This window comes from Gigantopelta aegis, chromosome 4 (genome assembly GCF_016097555.1).
Source record: "Gigantopelta aegis isolate Gae_Host chromosome 4, Gae_host_genome, whole genome shotgun sequence".
Lineage (NCBI taxonomy): Eukaryota > Metazoa > Mollusca > Gastropoda > Neomphalida > Peltospiridae > Gigantopelta > Gigantopelta aegis.
In genome coordinates, this window is record NC_054702.1 from 43150640 (window position 1) to 43174713 (window position 24074).

At 37.7% G+C, this 24074-nt stretch overlaps 1 protein-coding gene across 1 annotated transcript in view; it reads right to left on the bottom strand.

Annotated features, from left to right (window-relative positions):
* Window positions 1-13780, bottom strand: part of LOC121372059 — a 75835-nt gene extending 62055 nt beyond the window's left edge. Inside the window, exon 1 of the mRNA XM_041498313.1 lies at window positions 13316-13780. Within this exon, the coding sequence (XP_041354247.1) occupies window positions 13316-13394 (79 nt within the window). The 5' untranslated portion in view covers window positions 13395-13780. The remainder of the gene's footprint in view (window positions 1-13315) is intronic.
* Window positions 13781-24074: the final 10294 nt, after the last annotated feature.

Consider the following 24074-nt stretch of genomic DNA (forward strand, 5'->3'; position numbering starts at 1 on the left):
TGCTATTTATCTGGAGTAAAAAAAAAAGTCAGATTCTCAAGGGGGCAACCGCTCTCCCCCCGGAGGGTACGGCCCTGAACAGTGTAGATTGTAAAAAAAAAGAAGCAAATTTTAAACGTGGTAACTTGTATTCAGCGCTACTTTTTTTTTTTACCACTGTCATGGATGGCCGTTTAAGACAGGTTTATATATACGGCATATTAGTGTACTTTGTACCATAAGCCTAAACGAACCCCCCCTCTCAAAATCCTGGCTACGGGCCTGCGCAAGCTACGCTCTATATTTCATTACGTTAAACACAATCCTACAGTCATAGTTCGATTGCCTTCACGCGTAATTACAAAATGACAAACCTAGACCGAATGTGACGGAAATTAACGTAGGATTTAAAACCATCTTTACACGAATTTACTATTAGATTGATAGCCTGGACGTTATGAGTTGGAACTCAGATGAGAGCGGTGTCTCACTGACTCGATGAACTGCGATCAGAGAGAGAGTTCGTGTGTTCTGACAGCAAGTCGTCTCATTACACACTCGACGGTACACGGCGTTTCACTTCTCTGCTGACAAACGCATTAGAGAATATCATCTCAAACGGCCGTATTCGTTAAAACGCCGAGAACTTAGTAATATATTCAACATAGAGTTTATTTGCGGATACACATTTATAGGTTGTAGTGTATGCAATTTGAGTTTTTGATAATGAAAGAAACAAGACGCACTCAACACATTGTATTTACGGTTATATGGCGTCAGACATATAGTTAAGGACCATACAGATATTGAGAGAGGAAACCCGCTGTCGCCACTTCATGGGCTACTCTTTTCGATTAGCAGCAAGGGATCTTTTATATGCACCACCCCACAGACAGGATAGTACATTCCACGGCCTTTGATATACCAGTCGTGGTGCACTGGCTTTTTGATAATGAAAACAAATTACAGTAAAGTACACTTATAACGAACACGCTTAGAACGAACTACGGCATAGAGTGCCTGGACCTCTTTTGGATATAGGCACGTAAAGTCTCTATGTTTTATGTCCCTATACATTAGTAACTAACTTATGCAGATGTGTATAACGAACTACTGCTATAACGAACTAACAATCTAATTAAAATTAGCTCCACTATTACATGTGGATCTAAAGACAGCCAGTTGGAGCTCATGTCCACCAATCAAAACCGTACTTGCAGAATCCTGCCAGTGATTTAAAACTAACAACACTGCGTAGTCCCCAATGTCCAGGTAACATTTCGTCTGTAAATAATAATTTAAATATTGACCAATCACACTTCGCCTTTTATAACGTTATTTGGGAGCATACAAATTCTAAAAATATCGGGCGAGTCTATTTTAGTGGCCGCAGTACAGCGAACCATATCAATACGTACGGGGTGGGTTATCAGTCTTATTTATTTATAAAACTAAATCAGTCTTCAGTTTTACATTACAAATTATTTATTTTATAAAATAAAACATGTTTTAAGGCATTCGTAATTCACACGAAACATGTCGTATACCCTCAGGATAATTCGGAATGTTTTCAAATTATTTTTAAATCACTGGCAGGATTCTGCAAGTAAGGTTTTGATTGGTGGACATGAGCTCCAACTGGCTGTCTTTAGATCCACATGTAATAGTGGAGCTAATTTTAATTAGATTGAACGAACTAACTAGCATGGTCCCTTGCGGTTCGTTATAAGAGTATTTTATTGTAAATAGAAAATTACCATCTCTATTTTTTGTTGTTGTTGTTGTTTTTCTTTATTCAAATATTTATAGACTGGTGATCGACTTGAAAAACCTTCAGTAAATCAAGGCCATTTGAGTTACGTTATTGTCCGTTTGCGTTAAAAGGGAAACGATGAGTTGGCATGTAACGCTATATAACCCAATAACGTTAAAAGTCACCTCAAAATATATTATTACGTTTTAAACCAATACCAACTCGCAAAACATTTTTGAAAAAAAAATCTCAGTGTAAATAAAAACGTTTTTTTTCTCTCCACAAAATGTCCATTAAATTGCATTCCAAACTACACTAATATGCCAATAGAGGATTCGTCACGTGTATTTTTTTAATATTGAAAATATCAACCGAGTCTATGTTAATCGGTATTTGTCGAGGCTAAAATTAAACTGTTCCATCGACAGCATAAATGTTAGACACATTTCCTTCATTCACTTTTATAAAATATAAACTAAACACGAATATGACAATTCCTTCTAATATAACGAAATGATCCGTAAACATGCACAGCAGATGGATTAAATGGCATCGCTTATCAAAATTACATCATTTACCAAATGAAATCATTTACAAAAAAAATCACCTGATTCAAAGTTTACACAAACAATACTACAGGCGTATTTAAAGCTAAACAAAATAAATTCAGTTATGTATTGTTAAAATATGCATATAAATTTAATTATAAGATTTGACCGCAATTATTTTTTGGTTCATGCAAGTATGAACCGAAAAAACGATGTGCACACTTTTATATGACCCACTACGCGGAGTCATACAGTGTGCACATCGTTTTATCGGTTCATACTTGCATGAACCAAAAAATGAACCAAAAAATAATTGCGGTCAATTCTTAAGTAAATCACAGTATTAAAGTAGCCGCCATCGGTAATATGACGTCATCACGATTAGCACAAATTAAGGATTGTCTGTTATTTCTTTTACGTTCATCGGGGTATGAACAAACAAAACAAAAAATCATCCGCAAACTGTGTGAATAGGCTAAGCCGTTCTCGCATGATTTTTTGAAATAACAAACACTACTTATAATTAAATTTGAATCATATAAGCTAATAATAACACTAAAACGTCATACTTTATTTTGAATTATTTTTTATCCATAAGGTCTCACTACACAGATGTCATCTGCCATTGAAACTCATGTTAAATTGCCCAACTTCAAACGAAGATTGCCAATAGAATGGGTTCTCGTTGGCACTAACAACATACACTATTGCGAACATACATTATATAAGCATTTATTTTCACTCCAAAATTGAGAACATTTCCTTCTCAGTGTTTTGCTATATGACCGCATCTGGCTGTAGTACCGGTCCGAACAGGTGGTTCATTAACCGATTCACTCCGTCTGTCTCTTGCGCTATATATACCCATGTCCGAAAAGGTCGATGCACAATATTACAAAATAACATGGGGAAAATACAGCCAGAAGGCTTACCATTAAACATACATATTGTTTTAATTCTTCACCATTTCCTAGAAGTGAATATGTGAACCATAACATGTGTCACAATTAGGAACCCGTCATCAATGAACTCTCACCCGAAAGTGATCTGTGTAGTGAGACCTAAACAATAATGCTCAATAAGACAACTTTGTCATATAAAAGGACGTCATCAGATATGACGTTTCCTGACGACGTAATTTTTACGTTCATCGAAAAATTAACAAACTCCCGTTTCTACGTCTGGACCAATGGGATGACGTTACGTTGTAATAATTAAATTTCTGTTACATTTATTACCCACCCATGATTAATCCGTTTTTACTTTAAATAAATAAAAAAATACATAAATACGGTTCTTCCTTTCTGCAAAACCTTTTCACTTTTGTATTCATGGACGTGAATTCATATTCGTATTCGTCACCTCATATTCGTGATATGTATCGTATTCGCCACCATGTGCATTCGTTACACCCCAAGTACATACATACATATATACATACATACATACATACATACATCAATACATACATCAATACATACTAGCCAGTGCCAAGTCTGCCCACTGTTTCATGCACGTAAGCGGGATCGACAGCGTAGACTGTAGGCCCCATGCATGTGGTTGAGTTAAAGAGCATCCTTTTTATGGATAACTCGATAGCTCAGAGCGCATCGTGGTTAGTCTACAAATTTGCGGGCGATTCGGTGCCACAGGTTCGAGTCCCAGCAACAGCATTGGACTATTTGTGAGGCCAGAAAGGATTTAATTATCCCCTGCGCCAGTGCGTTAATATCTATGTATGTAACAGTCAAGCTCGACATACATACAATATATAGATATTCATACATCAGTACATACATACATACATACATACATGCATGCATACGTACATTTGTATATTCGTTCATTCGTACGTACGTACACACATACGTGCGTACAGAAGAAAACTCTCTTAGATCAACTGAAACCTATAAACCATACAAACTTCACCATATCTACCCACCCCAGATTGGCGTTGGTTCCTGTGTTACTTGTATCAAAACTAGGTGTAGGCTGCACAAATTAATTAAAATGCATTCAACTTTCAGAAGTCAGCAGACCAAAACTGAATATCAAATTCGCACAGATTTGAACTGTGATTAAAACAAACAAAAAAACACCCGCAAAATCAACTCCCAATGAAAGAAAGAAAGAAATGTTTTATTTAACGACGCACTCAACACATTTTATTTACGGTTATATGGCGTCAGACATATGGTTAAGGACCACACAGATTTTGAGAGGAAACCCGCTGTCGCAACTACATGGGCTACTCTTTTCGATTAGCAGCAAGGGATCTTTTATTTGCGCTTCCCACAGGCAGGATAGCCAGTTATGGATCACTGGTCGGTGCAAGTGGTTTACACCTACCCATTGAGCCTTGCGGAGCACTCACTCCCAATGAATGAATGAATGAATGAATGAATGTTTAACGACACCCCAGCACAAAAATATACATCGGCTATTGGGTGTCACAAATGAATGAATGAATGAATTAATTAATTAAGTTAGGCTAAATCTATTTATTACACCGCGGTGACGGAGATACCCGTGAGAGATTTTTCATATCCCACAATGTGAGATATGCTTTTTGAGAGGTCATGACCTCCGATCACTTTTCGCACCCTTGTTTTGGCTTTGTACATAATAAATGTAGCATATCTTACCGTAATTTCACTTGAAAGCCATATTTAGTAAAAGGTACAATGTTTTAATCACAAGATTTTCTTCAAACACATTCAGGTGTGTTGTTCAAAAAAAAAAAAAATCAATAGCAATTTTGCACTGAAATTTTTCCAGCATTCTTAAAATGGAAACGTCATGTACTCAATTTATAGTTATTGTAAGGAGATGCAGTGACGTCATTGGAATACTGACGTCATTCAAATTCAAAACTAATTATTTCAATTCCTGTGTATTTGTTTGCTTTTTATTATACACATGCTTTACAATGTACAGCTGTTTACTACTAGTGTGTGTTATTTGTTTTAATTATTTTTATTTTTGGGATGGAGGGACTCTATGACATTGCGAAAGCATAAATACTTTAATAGTATAAAAAGAGTGCATAGGCAAAGAAGGGTTATGCGCTCTGAATCACTCCGCTGTTTTGTTTACGTTCAGTGTCCTGTTTAGTGAGAGACAAAAAATATATTTGGCGACTCAAATTAATAATGTAGCGCGTTGTAATAAATAGAATACTATACTCGTCCTCGTGAGAGACCGTTTATATTACAACTCGTGTGTTGTCGATCGTACATCACTCGCTTCCGTTCGTGATGTACGATCGAAAACACACTCGTTGTAATATAAACGGTCTCTCACGGGGACTCGTTTAGTATTCTCTATGTATAAAGGGAAATTCCAAATTCCCAGTAATCTACAATTGACGTAATGTTGATATTGATAAAACTATGACAGAAGACTTTTTAAATCTGTAAACGGTTCTATAAAAAAAAAAAGAGTCCATTACAGCACGTCCGGTTTTTGCATACAGAAAATGTAAACTTTCAACCCTGATACATACGCCGCGGTATGTGTTCCTGTGTTCCTGGGATGGTCCATTTGTAACACTCGTTCTGCTGATCGGAAAAGAGTAGCCCAGTGAGTGCGGCAACGAGTTTTCTCTCTCATTATCTGATGGTTCTTAACCAAATGCCCGATCCCATATAACCGTAAATAAAATGTGTTGAGGGCGTCGTTAAATAAAACATTTTCTTACTTCCTTCTTTACTGGTACACACTTTGTGGGTGTGTTTTTTTTAGATGGGACATGCTGTGCTGTTACAGACGTTTCACCTATATAGCGCAGTGGTTGGGTCATCTGTTATATTTGGACAGTATTAGTGCAGGCAACACTGGTAGGTGTAGACATAAACCGCCGTGTGATGAGGGGAGCCGGGAGGTGTAAATATAAACCGCCGTGCGATGAGGGAAGCGGGGAGCTGTAGATATAAACCGCCGTGCTATGAGGGAGCGGGGAGCTGTAGATATAAACCGCCGTGTGATGAGGGAAGCGGGGAGCTGTAGATATAAACCGCCGTGCGATGAGGGAAGCGGGGAGCTGTAGATATAAACCGCCGTGCGCTGATGGGAGCGGGAGGTGTAGATGTAAACCGTCGTGCGATCAGGGGAGTGGGGAGCTGTACATATAAACCATCGTGCGATGGTGGGAGTGGGGAGGTGTAGACATAAACAGCAGTGCGATGAGGGGAGCGTGGAGGTGAAGATGTAAACCGCCGTGCGATGAGGGGAGCGGGGAGGTGTAGACATAAACCGCTGTGTGATAAGAGGAGCAGGGAGATATGAATGCAAACCGCTGCTTCAAGGATCTCCTCTGGAAATAATTAAAGAAAACTGCCAAAACAAATTACATATATTTATTGAAATTTTCGTACTATTATATGCAGATGATACTGTAATTTTCTCCGAAATTCCTGAAGGTATGCAACATGCTTTAGATATATTTGATGACTATTTAACTCTTGGAATAGCATACCAGTCCATATACATTTAAAACGTTTTGATTCAATGGTTGAACCGATTTTATTATATGGATCAGAAATTTGGGGTTATGAAAATTTACAAATAATAGAAAAAATTCATGTCCAGTTTTGCAAACGAATTTTTAAGGTAAAAAAAAGTACCCCAAGTTTTATGGTATATGGAGAATTAGGAAGGTTCCCTTTAGAAATACAAGTAAAGTTACGAATGGTGTCATTTTGGAGTAAACTGGTTAAAGACGAAAATAAACTTAGTAGTATTTTATATAAATTAATGTTCTCTTTAAACAGTGGTGAAAGAAATCAATTTAAATGGTTGAAATTCATAAAAAGTATTTTCGATAACTCGGGAATGGGGTATATCTATACCAATCAAAATAATGTTTTCAAATCGTATAAACAAGAATTAAAACAAAACCTCTGCGATCAATTTATACAACAGTGGTTCTCGGACATTACAAACTCTTCTAGGGGTCAATTTTATACATTATTTAAAATAGAATTTTATTTCGAAACCTATTTGTCGAGATTATCATACCAAAATAGATGCTGGATAATTAAATTGCGTACGTCAAATTTAAGATTACCAATCGAAACTGGCAGACGGTTTAAAGGAACAGACCCTAGTTTTTAAACACTAAGGCATAATTTTCACCCAGACTAGTTTCAACCCGTAAAAATGGATACTAAGTTTGGTTAATTTACAAACATGTAACACATTTGATACAACAGAATGAAACAAGAGTCTGTGGCGTTAAAATACCCTTCAAAATAGACTAAAACGCGACTCCATTATAGTTACTGCTCACTCATGTGTGTTTTTAACAATATGAAAAAGAAAACATTTTGTGGTATTAGGAACACCAGGATGACCAGAAACACTTCGGATGTACGGAAATGAATAACCTAAACAATAAAATAAAAGTAATGTTTGATTTCAGTGATCACAAACGGCTCTAATAGTGAATAATATGCCTTAGTGTTTAGAAACAGGGTATGTCCCGTTAAAGTTCCTAGAGAAAATAGAATATGCAAACTTTGTAATACCGATATTGGAGATGAATACCATTATTTATTCAATTGTAAAAATGATAATATTGAAAACATTAGAAAAAAATATATAAAACAATATTACAGAATTAATCCTAGCGTTTTTAAAATGAAAGGTATGCTGTCATTATGTAATGCACCATTATTAAAAACCTAGCTATATTTATTAAAAGATTATCTTGTCTTGTGAACTGACGTTTCTTCGCATATTTTAGCTATTTTGTTTGCATATTTTGTGTTCTATGTTATGTTATAGATACTTCTATGTTGACGCCTATTCTTGTCATGTATGTTAATTATGTATTTGAAAATGTCCTCTTGTTACACATTGTAATGTGTCTGAGTGTTGTTTAATAAATCTTGAAATCTTGAATTAGGGGAACGGGGGTTGTAGACATAAACCGCCGTGCGATGAGGGGAGCGGGGAGGTGTAGATATAAACCGAAGTGCGATGATGGGAGTGGGGAGGTGTGGATGTAAACCATCGTGCGATGAGGGGAGCGGGAAGGTGTAGACTTAAACCGCCGTGCGATGAGGGGAGCGGGGAGGTGTAGATATAAACCATCGTGCGATGAGGGGAGCGGGAAGGTGTAGACTTAAACCGCCGTGCGATGAGGGGAGCGGGAAGGTGTAGTTACTATTGATATTACAGAAACCATTTCTCGGTTTGTGTTACTATTGATATTACAGAGACCATATTTTGGTTTGTTGATATTACAGAAACCATTTCTCGGTTTGTTTTACTTGCGTAAGGCAACTGGTCTATTCCTTTATCTGTGAGAAATAATTTTTAAAAAGTTTATTTGTTGGAAGTAAATGACATTAAATCCAAGAAATGGCACCATTGTGTATGGCTGTAAGTCAATATCGCTGGAGGCACTTAATCGTGTTAAGGGGCGCACTTTCTCCTCGCTCTACTATACGTTTCGCGTAACGGCGAGTATTTTTATTGTGTGATTTCCCCTTCTCGACACTTTGATTTTTTCACTCCTCGCTTTTTCAAATGAAAGTCTGTATGCGGTGGCGTACCAACCCATTTGTATCTCTTCTAGACATAATTAAAGTTTAAAGTTTCTTTTGTTTAACGACACCACTACAGCACACTGACTGATTGATTGATTAATTAATAATCGGCTATTGGATGTCAAACATTTGTTAATTCTGACACGTAGTCTTCAGTCTTTTTATAGGCACTTTCATACTGACAGCACAACACATACCACAGCCTTTGATATACAGTAGTGGGGACGGGGAAAAACCAATCAGAGTATGGGTTCACCGATGGGGTTCGATCTTTCGACCCATGTACCTCTGTCGAGTGCTTTACCGACTCAGTTAGATCCCACCTGCCCTACCCCTGGGACAAATTACAAATTACTGAAATAAAAATATATGGAGCCCCAGCCCTTACCTCAACACATCTGTTTTAGAAATATATGGAGCCCCAGCCCTTACCCCAAAACACATCTGTTCTAGAAATATATGGAGCCCCAGCCCTTACCCCAAAACACATCTGTTCTAGAAATATATGGAGCCCCAGCCCTTACCACAAACACATCTGTTCTAGAAATATATGGAGCCTCAGCCCTTACCACAAAACACATCTGTTTTAGAAATATATGGAGCCCCAGCCCTTACCCCAAACACATCTGTTCTAGAAATATATGGAGCCCCAGCCCTTATCCCAAAACACATCTGTTTTAGAAATATATGGAGCCCCAGCCCTTACCACAAACACATCTGTTTTAGAAATATATGGAACCGCATCCCGTTAATATATATGGAGCCCCAGACCTTACTCGACAGACATATATCTTTTATAGGAAAATAATATGGAGAACTCTGCAACCCCTTACACCACAAACATATATATTATAGGAAAATAATATGGAGAACTCTGCAATCCCTTGCTCCACAAACATATATATTATAGGAATATCATATGGGCAGCTCTTCAATCCTTACTCCACAAACATATCTATTATAGGAATATAATATGAGGAGCTCGTCAACCCCTTACTCCACAAACATATCTATTATAGGAGTATATGGCGTTTTAAATATGGAACCCAGACCTTATTCGACAGACATATATCTATTATGGGAGTATATGGTGTTTCAACACCTTATTCCACAAATATATCTATCATAGGGATATAATATGGAGAGCTGTCCAACCCCTTACTTCACAAACATATCTATTATAGGAGTATATGGTGTTTCAACACCTTATTCCACAAACATATTTATCATAGGGATATAATGCGCAGTTTCCGTTCGTTTTGATAGTTTCTCGTCTTTTCAACTGCACTGCCGATCGCCTTCTTTGTACTTACCCGATGCCGAACTTTGCAAGGATGTTTTCGCGCTCAGATCAAGTCAACAAATGAGTTAAACGTGCCACATGGGTAATAACCTTCAATTAAACAAAATATCTTCTCAGCTTCTGCAAGTCAATGTCAATGTTTGCGAAATGTATTAACGAATACGTTTGCATGCAAAATGCCACCGCAAAATCGTACTGCTTTAACGTTAGAACAGACAGACAATCGACGTTATTAACAAATCTGATAAAGGCAATTTAACTGCACGAAAGATCGCCGATCATTTTGGTGTAGGACGTTCTCAGATTAATTCTATTTTAAAAAGGAAAGCTGATTTTGACAATAATGTTTCAGCGGAAAGAAAAAGGCAGAAGAAAGCAACAGGCAATGTGATGACATAAATAAACTAGAGTGGGAATAGTTTTAAAATGCGACAGTTGTGATATGTTTTAATATATGGGTTCTAATTTTGAACCTGTATATAAGGGTCACCTGTCTATAACGGCCACTTTTGTCATGTCCCTTGGGTGGCCGTTATATACAGGTTTGACTGTATATATATATATATATATATATATATATATATATATATATATATATATATATATATATATGTATAAATAAGCGTACGAGACGGGTACAGAGCAGGGAGGGAAGGGGGAAGTTGTCCCCTAGTGCTGGAGCAAAAACGACAGAGATATTAGGGCAAAATGTGCTAACCTGAGACCTTTATACAATGTATTTCCTTCAGTAGTTGTAATCCATGTAAAAATCTATAGTTGTTTGGCAGTAATACAAATGTGAATAAATGCTGTTATCCAGATTCGGGCATTTTCGTTTAATTCGGGCAAAAACCAGCCTGTACGTCTATGAGTAAATATATTTTATGGGGAACGCACACTTTTTAAATCTTAATAATTGATATATTAAAAAAAATTGTTGTGAAATGAATGTCTGAAATGTTTATACAGTCAAACCTGTTCTAGCGGTCACCTGTATTTAGCGGTCATCTACCTTAAGCGGTCACTTTTTCCCTCCCAAACGATTTATAACGTTAATGCACCTGTAATAAGCGGTCACCTGTCTAACGCGGCCTGCGGCCACCGAAATCGGATCCTAAATCGCTAAAATACCTGTATTAAGCGGCCACAGTGAATGTTTACTATTATATAAAAGGGATATTTAACAACAACAGTATATCTGTTCATATATTTTGATTTACATAATAACTATAAAACGTAATTTTTAGGCCTGTTTTGTTTTATTTATTGTTATATTAAAAATAATACGATTTTTTCTTAATGTGGCTACACAATGTTTAATATGGTAATTTTATTTCTTGACTCAGAACGAACACATTGTGTGTGTGCGTGTGCGTGTATGGCTACAAAATATATACATTTTTGCGATTTTTCTTGTCCTAGGCCGAGCATTTCATATATTATATAAAATTCGAACTGAATAATTTTTAATAAATTGATGAACACTAAATTACTATTTTGCTGTCCAGTATAGAGTGTAATAAATTTGTACAGTTTGAAAATCTAAGCAATCTGTTCTGTTTATCATCCATTAAATATTACAAATCTTCAAAATGATCAGTTATCCCACATAAAAACAGTTTTATTTGTACCCGAACAGAAAAGGCACCTCTTTTAGAAAGTTTCACTATAATAGAAACGATTTTAAATATAAATATAAACACACGACAGTACATACCATGGTCTTTGCCATTGTAATCGTGGACTATAGTTTGGAAGATAGTCATTTGTATTGTCATGCCCCACGTTTGCAACATACCAGCCTAGTGCATGTGAGTATAGGTTTTTGATCGCCTTATCTTTATTCCTTGGGTCTTACGATTAAGATAAGTAGAACGCCATTGAGAGGATGAGTAATCGTATTTTTGATACTACTACACGATGACAAGCAATTGATTGCATGTCAGGCTGTTTTCTTCACGCGCTGCTTAAGTACGTCCATACGCTTAAAGCAACAGATTTCTTCACGCGCAGTTCAGTACGTCCATACGCTTAAAGCAACAGATTTCTTCACGCGCTGCTTCAGTACGTCCATACGCTTAAATACAACAGATTTCTTCACGCGCTGCTTAAGTACGTCCATACGCTTAAAGCAACAGATTTCTTCACGCGCAGTTCAGTACGTCCATACGCTTAAAGCAACAGATTTCTTCGTGCAGTTCAGTACGTCCATACGCTTAAAGCAACAGATTTCTTCACGCGCTGCTTCAGTACGTCCATACGCTTAAAGCAACAGATTTCTTCACGCGCTGCTTCAGTACGGCCATACGCTTAAAGCAACAGATTTCTTCACGCGCTGCTTAAGTACGTCCATACGCTTAAAGCAACAGATTTCTTCACGCGCTGCTTCAGTACGGCCATACGCTTAAAGCAACATATTTCTTCACGCGCAGTTCAGTACGTCCATACGCTTAAAGCAACAGATTTCTTCACGCGCTGCTTAAGTACGTCCATACGCTTAAAGCAACAGATTTCTTCACGCGCTGCTTCAGTACGGCTATACGCTTAAAGCAACATATTTCTTCACGCGCATTTCAGTACGTCCATACGCTTAAAGCAACAGATTTCTTCACGCGCTGCTTAAGTACGTCCATACGCTTAAAGCAACAGGTTTCTTCACGCGCTGCTTCAGTACGGCCATACGCTTAAAGCAACAGATTTCTTCACGCGCAGTTCAGTACGTCCATACGCTTAAAGCAACAGATTTCTTCACGCGCAGTTCAGTACGTCCATACGCTTAAAGCAACAGATTTCTTTTTCCATTAATAAATAAAAAGTAAAACGCTTTAAACATTAAACAAAAGATAAACGGTTTCTTAAAATTCTATTAATTATGAAAAAATTATTTTACAGATTTTTTTTTATAAATATGCATCATGTTTAAAAATATTATTTCTATTAAAATGTTTCAATATTTTAAGCATCGTTCAGCGATCACGCATTACACACGGTAATACATATTTGTTTATAAACGATTTAATGTTCGGCACGATTAGCCACAACAAACAAGTCAGGTTTAGTTGGATGTGGAGTTTGATTAAAAATTAAACATCGACTGGGGGGGGGGGGGGGGGGGGGGGGGGGTGGGTAGTTTAAAATGACAACACATTTTTACAAAGAAAAGTATACATATTCTTACCTGCCAGAACAGGATGGACGGTTACACAGAGGTAAACCAGTGATAAGAGTCTTATGAAATTCGAAGGATGGCTTTCCATTTTTGTTTTTTAGGTTTTTTTTATTCCACCGCCAGAAAGTTAAATATACAAACAGTAAAAGCACCACTTGTTTACACACTGAGTAGTTGAATATTTATATCGATCCCCAAAGAGCCGAGGCTTCGTAATGAATGCGTCTCCTGGTGCCCGGCAAAGAAAACTTGCTTACTTTTTTCTCATATGTACCAGCACTTATAATCTCTGGCTTTCTTTTCACTTACAGAACAGTTTTGGGCGTTTAGTCTGTAGCCGCCTCCGTGAACACTGATCGTTATTGGAATCTTTCAAACGAGCCGATTTTACGAGGAGGTCGGAACAGGGCGGCAGCGATAGCTATCCATTCTTCACTAGCCCACGACAGAAATGCGCTATTGGTCCGTGCCGAGTTGCCTTACTATTGCGTCACGCTACATAGAAATTTCCATTAATCCTTGTTTTCAGAAATGGAATTGTCAATAATTCTCTTTAATGACGCTTTCATTGAGGTGCGGAATATAATTTCCAACGTGTTCTCGTTATTGTTCGCAGCTTAGGGCACGCCTATAGAGTTTTCTACGTATCAATGTATCGACGATTTGTCAGAGCCAGTTGTTTGACTACTCGTGGTACAATACCACATAATCTATAATAAACCAGAGCAACTTAAAAATGAAAACGGAATACTTGTTTTGTGAAAAAGCTTTTTCTTTTCTGTAAACAACAGGATGAGTTATTTTATTGATTGTTTAACGTCACTTCGATTCCCATTAGTTGTTCTATATGATTTTTGAGTTTCTAGTTGTTGAGGTATGCTCTCTTCAAGACACCCATTATCAGCCTTTGACCGATATGTCTGTATCGGATATGTTTATGTCCTTGTATAATAGTAACATATATCATGGCCTACAATATATCACTTGTGGAGTATCAATTATCGCTTTAATAATTACGATAATTATGTAATAAACAGTTTGGTTTTGCACCACTCTAACATCTATATGAGACATATGTATCTACTCCACATCAGACAGCTGTGTGTCTACTCCACATTGGACAGCTGTGTGTCTACCTTGTATATATGAGACATGTGTGTCTACTACACATCAGACAGCTGTGTGTCTACTCCACATGTGTACAGCATAGCTGTGTGTCTACCTTGTATATATGAGACATGTGTGTCTACTACACATCAGACAGCTGTGTGTCTACTCCACATCAGACAGATGTGTGTCTACTCCACATCAGACAGATGTGTTTACCTTGTATATATGAGACCTGTATGTCTACTCCAAATCAGACAGCTGTGTGTCTACCTTGTATATATGAGACATGTGACATCAGACAGCTGCTTATCTACTCCACATCAGACAGCTGCGTGTCTGCCTTGTATATATGAGACCTGTGTGTCTACTCCACATCAGACAGCTGTGTGTCTACCTTGTATATATGAGACCTGTGTGTCTATTCCACATCAGACAGCTGTGTGTCTACTCCAAATCAGACAGCTGTGTGTCTACTCCACATCACACAGCTGTGTGTCTACTCCACATCAGACAGCTGTGTGTCTACTTCACATCAGACAGCTGTGTATCTACTCCACATCAGACATCTGTGTGTCTACCTTCTCTACGTGAGACTTATCCTCCTACATATGGTCAAAACAGTTTCAATTTGTTCACTTTAAAAACTCCATGCTTACTGAGTACCAATTTTGTTTGCGCCAGAATACTGAGAACGTTTGTGTGTGATGTTAATACAGTTGTTCCCAACTATTAAGAGAGTTTTAAAATGGTCAACAGGCGACGTTAAGGACAGACGTTTGTGTATGTGATGTTAATACAGTTGTTCCCAACTATTAAGAGAGTTTTAAAATGGTCAACAGGCGACGTTAAGGACAAACTTTTGTGTATGTGATGTTAATACAGTTGTTCCCAACTATTAAGAGAGTTTTAAAATGGTCAACATGCGACGTTAAGGACAAACTTTTGTATGTGATGTTAATACAGTTGTTCCCAACTATTAAGATTTTTAAAATGGTCAACAGGCGACGTTAAGGACAAACATTTGTGTATGTGATGTTAATACAGTTGTTCCCAACTATTAAGAAAGTTTTAAAATGGTCAAAAGGCGACGTTAAGGATAAACGTTTGTGTGTGATGTTAATACAGTTGTTCCCAACTATTAAAAACGTTTTAAAATGGTCAACAGGCGACGTTAAGGACAGACTTTTGTATGTGATGTTAATACAGTTGTTCCCAACTATTAAGAGAGTTTTAAAATGGTCAGTGGGTGACGTTTAGGATAGACACTGTTAATCCGAATATCGGCACATTTTATCGTGTGTTGAAACAGTATTGTGTTTTAAACGGTACGTTTTCATATTAATGCCGGGCCAGTACAAGAAATATTTAGCGAAATTTGAAATCGTATTGGGTTAGAAATGAAATGGGTTTTTTTATAATTTAAAGAGGCGCTCAACACATTTTATTTACGGTTATATGGCGTCAGACATATGGTTAAGGACCACACATATATTGAGATATGAAATCCGCTGTCGCCATTTCATGGGCTACTCTTTTCGATTAGCAGCAAGGGATCTTTTATATGCACCCTCCCACAGACAGGCTAACACATATACGGCCTTTGATATACCAGTCGTAGTGCATTGGCTGGAACGAGAAATAGCCCAATGGGTTTTAATCAGTATCAACATGTACAATTATGTTTTACACGTTATCTAAAACGTTGTTTTAATGTCTGAACCTTACCTGTATTTTTAACAGCGTTCATTTTCTTTTTGCATTTACCATAGTTTGACACCCAATAGCCGATGTATTTTTCGTGCTGGGGTGTCGTTAAACATTCATTCATTCATTCATTTATTCATTTTAACAGCGAAAACCTGCTTGTATATTTTACAATATCGAAGGCACTTTTTATACATATGATAGTGTTATATTTCTTGTAAAAATACTTATTTTTATCACTGCAACCTACTCTCTCACAAGGCTTGTGTACTTTATGTGTGCTTATATATTTTATATTAGTGTTTGGTCCGAATATTCGTCGGTAATTAGCTATTAAAAATATTCGAATATTACTTTTAAGTATTCGAATATCTGGGTGGATTATTGTAGGCTTGCAGGGGGAAAATGATACTACATCAATTGGATAATGCGGTTTCTTTGAATTCTAAGATTGGTTTTGCATGCTGCCTGCCACGTGCATACAGTCGATAACGGGGCTACTAATGGGGGTGGGGGGTGGGGGGTGGGGGGGGTGGTGGTGGTGGTGGTGGTGGTGGGGGGGGGGGGTTGTAGTGGGCTTCCAAAGTAAGACAATACGCAAAATTGCCAATGTTTGGCATCCAATAGCCGATGCTTAATAAATCAGTGTGCTCTAGTGGTGTCGTTAAACAAATCAAACAAATAAAATCAGTCGGTAACATAAAGCATGTCTCGAGTTTAATAATAGAGTAATTTGGTGATGTCGTTTGATGCTGGTGGCTAAAATTGATAAAAAGTATTTTCAATAACACGGGAATGGGGTTCATCGATTTCAAATCCTATAAAGATCTGCTATCACATCATACAACCGTGGGTTTTGTTTAGAAATTAAAAACTCTTCTAGAGGCAGATTTTAGACATTATTCAAAACGACATTTTACTTCGAAACCTATTTGACAAGATTATCTTATCAAAATAGATACTAGATAACTAAATTGCGTACGTCAAATATAAGATACCGCTCGAAATAACTAGATTCAATATTCCTAAAAAAAAACCAAGCATGTTATATAAAATTCCTAACACTGATATTGATAAATATTTTTTTTTTAAATATTGAAAATATTACAAGAAAAAAAAATATATTATACAACTAATCGTAGGTTGTTTTTTTTAATATGAAAAGTATGCAGTCTTTGTGTCATGCACCATTATTGAAAAACCTTTCTCTATTTATTTAAAAACATATCTAATCTTGTGAATTGAAGTTTCTCCTTAGAAGTGTTTAGCTGGTGCTCATTGTCAACTATAGATATTCTGTGTTGGTGCGTGTTCTTGTCACGTATATCAACTATGTATTTGTATGGTCATCTTGTTACATATTATAATATGTCTGAGTATTAAATAAATCCATCCGAATCCGTTCAGTCGACATACCCAGTCTGGAGCTCGCCGCGAAAAGACGTCTTTGTTTCGCCTGTGATGATGATAACTAGTTTAAAGTGCCCATATACCACTAGGGTTTCGAACACGCCCATCCCGAGTCCGACTTCCGATTAGATCGGTGGTCTGACTCGGGATGGGGGGGGGGGGGGGGGGGGGGGGGGGTGAAAATGGGCAGAATTTTGAAAATAGCAATTAGTAAAAAAGTTAATAGAATAAAAAAAAGAAAAAAAAAAAGATTACAAGCCAAAAATAAAAAGCACTGACTGCTCGGCCGAATATTTATATAATTTGGAGCATTTTAGAAGGACAGTCCAAAATTAAATAAGAGAAAGAAGAGAGGATCGGACTATTTAATAATATTTTTTTTAAAAAAAGAAGTAATTTCGACATAAAATTTTGAACACAGATCTAAAAGTTTAAAGTCCGATCGATATGTCCACGTGAGTGGCCTCGTTAAGACCGTTTGGATGCACAGCTTAAATGGACGAGATGAGATGCATCCCGTCAAGAAAACCCCTAGATTGACAGTCGATAGACGTTGAAGGTGTAGTGCTGTGCTGAAATACAGATCTTGAGAAGCCGGATCCGTCTGAACGAGAGAGAGTATCAGACTAGGGTATAGTCCAGTCGTCATGGTTTGGTATAGTGGTGCGGACGGGCCCGACTCCGGAGGATACGAGATGGTATCACTATAAAGCAAGGTAAAGTCTAGAAAAAGAGTAGTAGGGGCCGACCCCGCTTCCTATTTCTTTTTAGAATGGGGCGGTCAATCTTCCAGTGTTGCTAGGACAGGCTCGGACATGTAGAGACTAAACGCGAACAACCGCGGCGTTCTGCAAAATGGCCGTCATACGAGTCACGAAAAAAACCAAGTCGACAGTCAGACGGAGAAATGACGTGGAGGCAAGGAATCTCGCTAAAAAAGAATCCAACCTGGTGGTGCAGGCTGTCGAAACGAGAAGCGTTCCAGCGTTCAATCAGTTCCAATGGCCGCATACATCCCAGTAGAAAACTTCATTTCGCTGACAAAAACAACGAAATGAAGGACCCCCAAGTCGAGCACACGAAAGCACGTGCAGTGTGCACAAGCGAAACAAACACGTCTTACCGCGTGGAGCTCCAGACTGGGAATGTTTCGTCTGTGCATACTGCACGTGCTTTCGTGTGCTCGACTTGGGAATCCTCCATTGGTGTTGTTTTTGTCAGCGAAATGGAGTTTTCTACTGGAATGAATGCGGCCACTGGAACTGATGGAAAGCTAAAACGCTTCTCGTTTGGACGCCCTGCACCACCAGGTTGGACTCTTTTTTTTCTTTGTTTTTTAGGAAGATGCTTTGCCTCCACGTCATTTTTTCGGCTGACTTTTGTCGACAAGTGTTTTCGTGACTCGTATGGCGGCCATTCTGCAGAACGCCACGGTTGTTCGCGTTTAGTCTCTACCTATCCCAGCCTGTCCTAGCAACACTGGAACATTGACCGCCCACTCTAAAAAGAATTAGGAAGTGGGGTCGATCCCTACTACTCTTTTCTGGACTTTACTTTGTTTAATATTGTTACCATCTCGTGTTCACTGGAACCGGGCCCACCCGCACCACTATACCAAACATGACGACTGGGCTATACCCTAGTCTGATATTCTCTTGTTCATACAGATCCGGCTTCTCAAGAACCGTATTTCCGTACAGCACTACACATCTTATGACTGTCAATCTAGGGGTTTTCTTGACAAGATGCAACCCGTCTTGTCCCTACAAGTTGTGCACCTTATCGAAGCCACACACGTGGACATATAGATCGGACTTTAAACTTTTAGACCTTCGTTCAAAATTTCTGTCAAAATTACATTTTTTAGATATATATTATTAAATAGTCCGACCCTCTCTTCTTTCTCTTCATTTATTTTCGGACTGTCCTTCTAAAATGCTCTAAATTATATAAATATTCGGCCTAGTAGTTAATTCTTTTTTATTTTTGGCTAGTTAACTTTTTAAAACAATATATCTTTTTCACTAATTGTTATTCCAAAATCTGTCCATTTCCAATTCAACCCCCCCCCCCCCCCCACACACACACACACACACACCTTCTGTCTCGGACCCAAATTCAGAGATTGTGCCCGGGAGAGACGTGCTTGGACCTTAACTGGATATAGGCACGTTAATATGTTATCCAATCCAGTCGGCATTTCTCGAGCACGGCCAGAATGCAAACAAAAACAAAAACAAACAAAACAAACAGGTAAACAGATCTGGTGGTTTCCTGCAGGAGTTCCCGCTGCATATTTGTTTCGGTCATACTGTTTTAGTGTTGGGCGGGGGGTCATACTGTTTAAGTGGGGGGTCAAATTTGATATTGATAATTCATTAATATTTGACGAGAAGTCAAAATGTATTATTTAGGTTTGCTACCAGTCATTACTGCATTATGATTTTTTTTTCTTTTCTGTTGTAACTTGCCTTTTGATGGGTTATTTAATAGTTCAGTACACAATTCGAATTTTAAAAAACCCCACACATGTTAGTTTGATGAGTCAATTATTGTTGTTTAATTAGTACTCGAATATTCGCTCGTCATTTTCATCGACTGTTCGAATACCATTTTCAGACCGAATACTGAACACAAATCTATATGATGTAGGTCTACATATAAGACGTTCATAAATAATTTTGTTTAGTATTATGTTTGTTCAAAAATTGAAATGCCTATTTAGGAGAGAAACTGAAACGTCCTAGATGCTCAAACTCACTTCTTCTTTTTTTTCAAAATCTTTCTCAAGGATACGTTATTATTTTAGGTGTTTGGGGGAGGAGGTGCATTGTTGTCGACTATTCCTGTGTGTACTTGGATGGAGTCTGACAAGCTGTTCCTTTCAGAATGTTTGAAAATAGTTCTTCTCAAATAAATGTATTCAGAATAACCGCCATTACATTTGTCATGATAGAAACAAGAGGGCTTGTGCCATCTTCATCGCTAATATTTCCTTATTGTTGCACCGGCCTCGGTGGCGTCGTGGTTAGGCCATCGGTCTACATTCTGGTAGGTACTGGGTTCGGATCCCAGTCGAGGCATGGGATTTTTAATCCAGATACCGACTCCAAACCCTGAGTGAGTGCTCCGCAAGGCTCAGTGGGTAGGTGTAAATCACTTGCACCGGCCAGTTTTTAGACGGATGCGTTTTATTATTATTATCCATAACTGGTTCAACAAAGGCCATGGTTTGTGCTATCCTGCCTGTGGGAAGCGCAAATAAAAGATCCCTTGCTGCTAATCGGAAAGAGTAGCCTATGTAGTGGCGACAGCGGGTTTTCTCTCAAGATCTGTGTGGTCCATAACCATATGTCTGACGCCATATAACCGTAAATAAAATGTGTTGAGTGCGTCGTTAAATAAAACATTTCTCTTTTTTTCCTTATTGTTTATCATTATTATCATCATCATCATCGCCATCGCCATCATCATCATTATTATTATTATTATTGTTATTATTGTTATTATTATTATTATTGTTATTATTGTTATTATTATTATTATTGTTATTATTATTATTATTATTGTTATTATTATTATTATTATTATTATTATTATTATTGTTATTGTTATTATTATTATTATTGTTATTATTGTTATTATTGTTATTGTTATTATTATTATTGTTATTATTATTATTATTATTATTATTATTATTATTATTATTATTATTATTATTATTGTTGTGGTTGAATGACTTCAAGTTCGACCATTAAGTTAATCTTGTTCACACGCACTGGGATACAAGCCCGGTTCACACCGGCTTTAATTAGAATAATAATTAGCATGGTGCTGCCTTCTTTGGCAGTGACGTCATACTTTTGTGATTAACGAGACAAGAATCGTGGGTTTACGGTTTGTTTCGATTATCAGTTGAAAAGATGAAAGAATAACGAAATTGGTCATTTGTCATAATTATGGACAATTGACAGAAATACGCAGACGGGCTCTCGCACACTGAGGTTTGTATCATGTGGACAAAATTTAATTACTAGCCGTCGGGCAGACGTTTGGACCTGGGAGTGGAAGGTAGGGGTGGGGTGGGTTGTGTGTGCACAAATATAAATAATTAGTATCGTTTAGTTAGATAAGAGCAAAGTATTTAAATGCAATAAACGACATTTGAAATTTAATCTGTCCTTTATTTGAATACTGTGCTGATGAAACGTGAGATATATGGTTCTGCACCACCCCTACCACCCACCACCACTAACACCCAGCTGCGTCTAATCTGATAGACTTTGAGTAATCTATGTGCTATGGTGTCGTTAAACGCCCATTCCCTTCTTATCGTAGTGAGAAATTTCATTTGATTTCTTTACCGATATAATGATACATAATAATTATATATTAGCGACCAAGATGATGACGATGGCACAAGCGGTGTTTTGTCTCTCTCGTGACAACGACGGTAATGTCTGTTATTTCTCAATACCTTTGTTTAAAGAGATATAGCTTTACGTTTTAGAAGTGTTATATATGTCATAACGAATTGAAATTTCACCTGTGTCTACAAATCTGTTTAAACGACCAACTCAACTCAACAGACATCTATTTTCAGAGGCAAATTTCTTCTCGCAAATTCTGGATAGTGAAAAAATATATATTTATTAAACTTCCGATTATGTTTTTAAAGTCCGAACTACATAGTTAACACCTACAGTAATTACCACTGGCGTAGCCAGGATTTTAGATTGGGGGGGGGGGGGGTGTACAACCGATTATTGGGGAGGGCAACCCATACACACTATGTATGTATATATAATTTTATAAAATTTAATACAGTAAAAAAAGAAAAAAGGTTTGATTGGGGGGGGGGGGGGGCAATTGCCCCCTCCGTCCCCTCTCTACGCCACTGGTAATTAGCCTTTAATTAAAAAAATTCGCGAAACGTAATTCAATCATTATAAATGATGATCTTAAGATGATTCAATCACATTTTACATGTGGAAATTTATTTTTATTACCCCAGCAGGCGCTCATAGAAAATCATCATGCATTGATGTAACGTGCAATATTAGTGGATGATTTGGCGCATACAAACCAACTACCTTGTCGGTACTACATATGACGTCATCTTTGGCAGACACAAATGATGGTTTTTCCACCCGCCTCGGTGGTGTCGTGGTTAAGCTATGGGACATAAGGCTAGTAGGTATTGGGTTTGCAGTCCGGTACCAGAGGTGGATCTAAGGGGGAGGGCCAGAGGCCCGTCCCCCACCCATAAATTTGTGACGGTTATATATTTTATTATATATTAATTTTCATTTTTTTACGATCCCCCTCCAAACCTCCCCCAAAGTTCCCTCGGCATTTCGTCTCATGTTATTGCCCCCCTACCCCCAAATGGATTTTCTGGATCCGCCACTGGGTACCGGCTCCCACCCATAGCGATTTTTAACGACTTAATGGGTAGGTGTAAGACCACTACACCCTCTTCTCTTTCACTAGCCACTAACAATTAACCCACCGTCTTGGACAGATAGCTCAGACAGCTGAGGTGTGTGCCAAGGACAGCGTGCTTGAACTTTAATTAGATATGAGCACGAAAATAAGTTCATACGAAATGAAGTCTGCATTATGTTGTTGTTGTAGCTGCTGCTACTCTTGATTGTCATGTGTTTGTTGGGCTGTTTTGTTGGGGGGTGGGTGGTGTGTGTGTGTGAGTGTGTGTGTGTGTGTGTGTGTGTTAGTAGTGGCGTTTCTTTCTTTCTTTCTTTTTCTGTTTTATCTATTTTGAGGGGAGGTAGGGCGGATAAAAAACAAATGGTTTTTAATAATTATTTCGTTTTGTTTTGTGTTTTGAATTATTATTGTTTTGTTTTGTATTTGTATTTTTTTTGTTTTTTTGTTATCGATATTTCTTTAAATGAGTGGGCCAAACCGAATGCCCTCATTGCTTGAGCGGCTATTGAATTGTCTTGCTATAACTACCTCTTGTAAGCGAATTGAATAAAGCGAGGATTTATAGCATCACAAATCTTTAATGCATTTGTCGTCTTTACTTGTTTGTACCCCAATATAGACAAATAACATGGCGGAAATCACTCATCTCCGCTCTCGGTATAAAGGCCCACACATGACCAGAGATGCTCCTGGCGCCAGATCAATCAATACTATTACTTTTAATCTCCACTTGATGGTCATTGACGGAAAAGAAATGCTGAATTACAAGCTATCAAGACGATATAAGTGGGTTTTTACATGAAAGAAAAATGTCAATGGTCCTCTTATAGATGTTCATTATGGGACACAGAATTGTTTTCGGCCCACTTGGGAACCATTTAGTTCATGAAAACTTTCAGGTTTATCATTAACAGTGACTCCATAACAAAAGAGAAATTTATTTTTAAAATAAAGTAACAGTGCCAGTAGTTCAGCATCGGAGAGAACAGCCGAAGAAACAAAACTAATATGACGTGTTATAAGTGTTATTAATATTAATTTCATTTGATTTCAATTTATTTTCGTGCTTATATCCAATTAAGGTTCAAGCACGCTG